Raw genomic sequence first — 8,086 nt, 5'->3', positions numbered from 1 at the left:
ACATCATTCTCAGACCAAATATATGTCACTCCCCTCCCTCTGGTTTCTATATCCGGTCTGAAAATATATGTCACCCCCCTCACTCTGGTTTCTATGTCCGGTCGGAAAATATATGTCACCCCCCTCCCTCTGGTTTCTATATCCGGTCTGAAATATATNATATGTCACTCCCCTCCCTCTGGTTTCTATATCCGGTCTGAAAATATATGTCACCCCCCTCCCTCTGGTTTCTATATCCGGTCTGAAATTCCTCCTTTGCATCATTTGTCACAGAAGATCTTGAAATCCCATCTCCACCCCCCTCCCCGTATCAATGCTCACCTAACGAGGCAGACAAGTTTATTAAGGCAGTATTCAGGCAGTAGATTTCTATATCTAAGCCTATGAGTATAATATACTCTGAATACCTTTCTCCCACACACTTTTTAAATACAATCGTCGTTGTATATATCAATAAAGTGAAACTGCTTTCGAGTTTTGATTCCTACCAAGCTAACAGCTTCTTTTATGTTTACTCTTCATAATATTGATATGAACTTAAGACTGAATTGAATTAATATTTTCAATATACTTCAATCTTAATTTTCACACGTTTAAAAAAAAACTAGATTTGCACTTGGCATTTTGCATTTAATAGAATAATTTCAAATTTTCAATGTAAAAATCAATCAATAAATTGAGTAGTAATTTAAATTATATATTTTTAAAGGATTACATGATAAACTAGAAATAATTATCCAACTATCTATCTATCAACCTCACCGAAGACGACATCCATGGTACCGATGATGGCGACAATATCGGCCAACATGTGGTTCTTCCCAATGTGGTCGATGGCCGCCAAGTGAAGGAAACCTGGTGCCTTAATCTTACACCTAAAATTAAAATCAGAAATTACATGGGGATCCATGAAAATATGGAATATGAAGACGACATTTCACTTATTGTATGTGATTTTGACGTTATATAACGCAAATAGCTAAATACTAATAGCTTCACAAATCAAATCACAAAGGGCGGGGATGACAATGGACTCCAGTAATGGATTGGAGGTTCAAGTCCTTTCCGTGTCCTGGTTTTTCAGTCTGGACTTCTTCCTATTTAAAAAAAAATCTCAAAAGTTTTTGTAAAGCGCGAAGTTCCTTGCCACACGACCAAATTTGAGCCATGCCTCACTTTTGGACCCCCGCCATGTAAAATTTACCCTGTAATCGGGCAAAAATTGCATGGCTGAGGTCTCCCCAGCGAGTATTTAGATTCAAACAAACTGATATCAGAAGTTCTGTAAAAAAAAACTTCGAGTAACTTCTCTTAATATTTAACTCCATTGGTTCTAAACATTTTAGTCTCTTTCGACAATCCTTTTTCATCAGAAAAACTTCGACTTAAATTCTACGAAAATAAAATGTATTGTTTAACATATGTGTAGGTTTTAATGGAAATAACAAAAACAAAGAGCCGGGGGGGGGGGATACTTTAAATTGAAACAATTATAAATTAATATTTAAAACCTATTAAATTCTCCCTCCCCTTTCAACTAAAAAAATTGTTCTCCTGTCATATAACCCATTGATGGTTTTGTGAATAGGTAAAATAAAATCAGAACCAACCTTATTTTTGTAAAATATAAAATAAACAACGTATTTTAGCTTCACATATTCCAGTAGCATACTCATCAATACTGGCATCATGATTCTGACAATGGAGAGTGTAGCAAAGGTTGCATTCCTGTGGTAAGCCTAGAGTATTAAGTCTTGTATCTAGATTATCTCTATAATATACTTGCTGCTCTAAAGATGCTTTACCCCAGCTAGGTTTTGGTGTGCTGGTTAACCTTATATTAGTAAATATTTAAAGTTGACACATCAAATATCTAAATAGATTTGTAAACATTTAAGTTGACGCATCAAATATCTAAATAGATTTGTAAACATTTAAGTTGACGCATCAAATAACTATATTGATCAGTAAATAAAACCGTAGTGAAAACTGATTATTTATTAACAAATGTGTTTTTACAGTGTATTCCACACCAAATATCTACGCAAAATACAAATTACTTGACAAGATTCTAAAAACGTGAAAGTTTTGGCAAAAAAATATAAAAATATAAAAATTATTCATTAAAAATGACCTATCGTAGCAATCTCCTGCCGTCCCGACGGGAACATCAAAATCCACCAGATCGTACGCATCATAGGGCTGAGATTTACGCAAATCCCACTTGATGCCAGTACTGCGTAGCATTACACCAGAGCAACCCCAGTTAATCGCGTCTTCAGCAGATATGACGCCGATATCTAAATAAAGGATTAACTATAGAATAATATGAACAATGCTGATAAACATTATAGCTAAAACTATCCCTTCCTGAATTTTACGATTTTCGCAGATTTAGAGGAAACTATCAATAATAGTACTCAACTTTAAACTTTATGTCTTGCTTTATTTTTGACCTTTAATAGTAAATTTTCAAAAGATAGGAGAAAAAATTAATTAATTCATTTTGTATTGGAAAGGGGCATAAAAACAGCAACAATAAAAGCCCCCCCCCCTTTTTAGGAATATTTTTTTTCTCCCTTATGTATATTCTCGCAAAAAAATGTAAAGAGTACTTTTCGCTAAATTGGGGAACATATAATCACAGGAGGTTGCTATATTTTAGCAGGAGGATTGAGCAATTTCTCATTATAAATAATTTCAAATGAATTTTGCAAACTTTCCGAAAATATTGAAATAATAATTGTTCTAGAAACCCCAAGAATAGGTTTCAAATGTTTAAACTCTCTGAACCAGTGCTCAGGATCCGGATCCTGGATCCACACTGGAAAAAAGGGATCCGGATCCCTTTTTTTTCGCTTATTTTTATTCTAAAACTTGATGAACCATTCAGAAATGAGGAAATTTTTTCAAAAGTTCAGATTTGGGTTTTAGGAGTAAAAAAGTTTTATTTGCAGTTTTTGATTGATATTTCACCCCTTGGATCCGGATCCGGGGATCCGTGCATTTTTGCGGATCCGAATCCAGGAAGCTAAAATCTTGCGGATCCAGCGGATCCTAAGCACTGCTCTGAACATCGGAGAATGAATAAATATAGTCAGTATTATTCGGAAAATAAATTTCAAAATAAAATGATTGAAGACCTAAACATATCAAAATGAATAAATATAGTCGGAATTATTTCAAAATAATTTTCAAAATAAAATGATTAAAGAGCTGAATAGCTTTACCATGAATCCATCAGATAAAAAGGGGATTTTAATTCAAATAAAAAATATTTCGAGAATTATTTTATATTTATATTTAGGACAAGTGAGACTAATTTTGCAGGACAGTACTGGGAACTTGTGTCGATATCCGTAGTGGGTATTTTTAAATTTGCATAATCTCCTGATCTCGAGTGTCAGCAACTTCTTTGTTCTCACTGGCTTCTGACCGGCTGTTTGCACTGGCTTCTGACCGGCTGTTTGCTTACAACAGACGAGACTTTTCAAGGGATAAAGAATAAAGACAGATTTAATCTGTAAATTAACAAAAGATCAAGATCTAGTATGATCTCGACATCAGCAATAGATGAGTTTCTACCTCAAATCTACTTGTACAAACGGTTTTTATCCGTACTTTTATAGTTCGTTCAGGGTCCTCAAGTTAATTTAATTTTCATAACTTTTTAAAAGAAGTGATGATTTTTGTCATGAAAAACCTTTTATTTTTTTAAGAGTTTTTAATTAATGATTTTTGGTTAACCTGACATCACCAGCTGGCATTTGGTTCAAACACTGTTCAATGATCCTCAGAGACTGACGCATCTCAAGCATACGCATCAAATATCTAAATAGATTATTGAATATTTGAAGTTAAAGCATTAAATATCTAAATAGATTATTGAATATTTGAAGTTAAAGCATTAAATATCTAAATAGATTGAATATTTAAGTTGACGCATCAAATATCTAAATAGATTAGTAAAACTTTAAAGTTGACGCATCAAATATCTAAATAGATAATTAAATATTTAAAGTTGACGCATAAAATATCTAAATAGATTAGTAAATATTTAAGTTGACACATCAAATATCAAAATAGATTATTGAAAATTTGAAGTTAAAGCATTAAATATCTAAATTAGTGGTTCTCTCCTTCCAGAGCCTATTGTCTGTGACAAGATCCTCCACCTCGTCCAACCTTTCAGAGAACTTGCTGCAGAACTCGTAGATATCGTCCAGAAGACCAATTGGGATATCCTAGATACATTACACTTAAAGGGACTGAAGACGTAGTTTCAAATGACCCTTCGTTTAAGATATGCATTCCTGATTCACGACGGTTCCCTTAAAACGTCTAAAATTAGACACTTTTTGAAAATTGGCCATTTTCAGTAGTTATTTTCCTTAAAACCTAAAAGGATAATAAAAATAGACAAAAAGGAAATTTTAAAAAATCTTTAAACCGAAACAACGTCGCACTTCAATGTTGTTTAGTGGAAGGTCTGAAGTATCTTGTTTAGATTTCTTTCATTGAGGATTTCTCAAGGAAAAAAGAGAAAATTAAACAACATTTAATACGATTTAACATTTTAATCGTGGCAATTTTTTATATCTTCACCTGATGCACACCCCCGGGCCGGACATATGCAGCGTGCATACGTGCGCCGCTAGCGCGCTCGTAGAACTCCATCATCTTCTCACGCTCCTCGAACAACCAGAAGAACGGGGTGAGACCTCCGACGTCAAGAATATGGGTTCCAATTCCCATAATATGGTTTAGAATTCGAGTCAGCTCAGCAAACAAAACCCTAGCACAAATCAAGGTTGTAATACAAGGAAAGTTATTGCTGTCGCGTATACTCTGCGTACATATTAAAACCAGTTCTCTCTGGGCGGAATTTGTAAACAAGAATAGATGTATCAGTGTTCGTTCAGAATCCGAGGATGTTAAAAGCATTAAATTTTGATAATTTTGATAATTCACATAATAGTTTCCTATGACCAGAATATTCCATTGATTTTTTTATATGAAAAATGGATCCCATGTCAGGTTTTGACATCCGTCTTGTGTTTACATTACCACCCAGAGACAGTACACTGCAGTACAAAAGATGCGTACACTTCTGAAATAACTTTCCTTGTATTACATCCTTGGCACAGATATATTAAACTCCTGATTTTAGTAGAAAAGTAGTTTTTTTAATTTTCACACAATTTTTTTCGACTGTTTCCGTATACAATTTCAAGCATTAAAGGTGTTAAACTATATTATTAGTGATTTTGGCACAATTTACTTTCCCCATAAAAAAAAATACTTTAAGCATGATTCTTATTCCCTTCAAGTGATTCGAACGAACAGTTTTGAGAGGGCGGAGGTGATGGGGGGATGGCTTTTACACGACATTTTTCTAAAATTCAAATTATTAAAAAAAACATTCTAACCTGATATATTTAGCCCTGAGGGGAACATCTATATTAAGAAGTTTCTCGACAGCAAGAGAATATGCCTGCTCATTACACATCATAGATACATAATCAAGCCGGTCAAAGTAGGGCAGAGCCTGCAGATAGGTCTTGTATTCGATCAACTTCTCAGTTCCTCTGCAATTAAAATCTAATTTAGATAATATTTGAGACCTTACTTGGGAAGAAAATGTTCAGTTGTTTTGGTTGGAAACCAAATTTTTTTTATCTTCTCAAAACGTAAAAACCCATCATGTGTTTAAATATAGTTACATTTCTTTACTTGTTACGGTTGAACCGGCTTTCGATAGGAATCATAAATACAATTTTGGCGTTAAATAAAGTTACAAGAATATATATTTCAAGAGTGAAGATTCAAAGAGGGGGGTTGATGCACTGAAACAAGTATTTTACATAAATTTGAACGTTTCCCAAATTCACCAATGAACATGATTAACATCTGCAGAAATAACGTATTTAAATTTTTGGATAATTCCACAAAAAGTTGAATTGACCTGTGAAGAAGTCCAATATGAGGATCAGCTCGCTTGACAGTTTCTCCGTCCATCTGTAGAACTAGACGGAGTACTCCGTGAGCTGCAGGGTGCTGGGGTCCAAAATTCAACTGCATATTCCTGAATTAAACAATACAATTGAATAACATTTTAATCTTGTAAACCAGCAACATATCTTGGGTGGATGATATTTCTTAAAATTTTGTTAACTTTCAAGTTTTACTGAATTATTTTATGCTAAATTTCGCGTTAAATTTGCCAATATTAGTTTCCCAAAGAAAAGATAACAGCATTACATTGAAAATTAATCCAAAATAACTTTTTTATGCAGAGTGTTCCAAATCATAAAAGATTATCTCTCCAAGATTATAACGCCAAAATACGCAAATAATACTAGAAAAAAATCAAGTTTCTTTCTGCCTGCAAAACTTTACATTAGCAATTTAAATTTTTTTAAATACTTCGTTCTTTTTGGATTTTCTAATTAGGCCCGGAAATCGCAATTTACACAAGATCTAATATGATGTGTGACACCCTGTATAACACGATCCAATAAGATTGTGACACCCTGTATAACATGATCCAATATAATGTGGGACACCATGTATTAACACGATCCAATAAGATGTGGGACACCCTGTATAACATGATGCAAAAAGATGTGGGACACCCTGTATAACACGATCCAATAAGATGTGTGACACCCTGTATAACATGATCCAATATGATGTGGGACACCCTGTATAACATGATCCAATATGATGTGTGACACCCTGTATAACATGATCCAATATAATGGGGGACACCATGTATTAACACGATCCAATAAGATGTGGGACACCCTGTATAACATGATGCAAAAAGATGTGGGACACCCTGTATAACACGATCCAATAAGATGTGTGACACCCTGTATAACATGATCCAATATGATGTGGGACACCCTGTATAACATGATCCAATATGATGTGGGACACCCTGTATAACATGATCCAATATGATGTGGGACACCCTGTATAACACGATCTAATATGATGTGGGACACCCTGTATAACAAGATCTAATATGATGTGGGACACCCTGTATAACACGATCTAATATGATGTGGGACACCCTGTATAACACGATCCAATATGATGTGGGACACCCTGTATAACACGATCCAATAAGATGTGGGACACCCTGTTAACACTTACTTGACAAATTTCTCCTGAGTTGGTCTAGTCCCATCGTCCAGTAGTTCTTTCTGCAGCATATATTCGGGTTTACCGGCCATCTCAGCTGAAAGGGTATTAGGCTCAGGTGTTCCCTCGGGATACAAGACTACCTGAAAACAATATATTTAATGTGAAATTTGATACAGGGTGTCCAAATAAACATGGGAATTAAATGTTAACTTATATTCTGTGTTTGTTTCATGCGAGATATTTTCGTTAAAATAATTTTTCAATATCCCAGTTAAAACATTTAACACAGAAAACTAATGGTCTCTGGATTTCCAAAATGTGGTCAACCATTTATTTTACTTTCAAAATTGACGGAAAATATTAGGATATTTATCAAGATTCCAGTTAATTAAAATTCAACGTAGCGGTTCAGTTGTTGACAACATTTTAGAAAGCTCATTGAGCCTATTGCGCTTTTTGTGAGTTAATCTGAAGGGCCCGGCGTTGCCCGTTGAAAAACAAATTTGGAAGAAAAAAAGATTTTTTTAGCCCTTGTCATCCCAAAGCTACCCTTGAGTCTCTTCAAAAACATTCTGCCCATTAGGTTGAGCCGTTTGGCCAGCTTTAGGGAACACATAAGTTGTACACAGATTTCTTGTTTTACTATTTAGTTTAAATTGCATTATACATACATTTAAACTTAACATAAATTTTAAAATTGTCGGGTCTGTCCTAGTATACGATTTTTGGACCCCCCCAGGCCCCCCCCTCCTATCAATTTTGTACATGACCATTTATTTTTCAGCAAATTTATTATTATTTATTTTGTTATTTAGGGTTAAGTTAGGTTAAGATACTTTCTGTGCCGAGCGCTGCGGCTAGGATAGGCTAGGGGGCCGAGCGCTGCGGCCACGGGTTAGGTTAAGTAAAGACACTTCCTGTCAGACCCATGTAC

The 8,086-nt window shown here is 34.6% G+C and overlaps 1 protein-coding gene across 1 annotated transcript; it reads right to left on the bottom strand.

The window, feature by feature from the left end:
* Positions 1-681: 681 nt before the first annotated feature.
* Positions 682-7,315, bottom strand: LOC111716216 (NADH dehydrogenase [ubiquinone] iron-sulfur protein 2, mitochondrial). Its single transcript, XM_023491657.1, has 8 exons — positions 7,162-7,315; positions 5,966-6,085; positions 5,430-5,588; positions 4,606-4,795; positions 4,128-4,244; positions 2,135-2,301; positions 1,892-1,914; positions 682-915 (listed from the first exon to the last, which is right to left on the bottom strand). The coding sequence occupies exons 1-8, from the start codon at positions 7,239-7,241 to the stop codon at positions 746-748; spliced, it is 1,026 nt and encodes a 341-aa protein (XP_023347425.1). The 5' UTR covers positions 7,242-7,315; the 3' UTR covers positions 682-745.
* Positions 7,316-8,086: the final 771 nt, after the last annotated feature.

This window comes from Eurytemora carolleeae, unplaced genomic scaffold (genome assembly GCF_000591075.1).
Source record: "Eurytemora carolleeae unplaced genomic scaffold, Eaff_2.0 scaffold1002, whole genome shotgun sequence".
NCBI classification, from domain to species: domain Eukaryota; kingdom Metazoa; phylum Arthropoda; class Copepoda; order Calanoida; family Temoridae; genus Eurytemora; species Eurytemora carolleeae.
The sequence above is the reverse complement of the archived record's forward strand: the minus strand, read 5'-3'. Positions and strand labels throughout refer to the sequence as shown.

Excerpts from the sequence above, each read along its gene's own strand:
- LOC111716216 (XM_023491657.1), bottom strand. The coding sequence starts at position 7,241 with ATGGCCGGTAAACCCGAATATATGCTGCAGAAAGAACTACTGGACGAT. Across the intron at positions 6,086-7,161 it reads ACTCAGGAGAAATTTGTCAA|GAATATGCAGTTGAATTTTG; the intron begins GTAAGTGTTAAC and ends TGTTTAATTCAG. Across the intron at positions 916-1,891 it reads TTTGATGCGTCAACTTAAAT|TTTTCATGGATCCCCATGTA; the intron begins GTTTACAAATCT and ends TCATATTCCATA.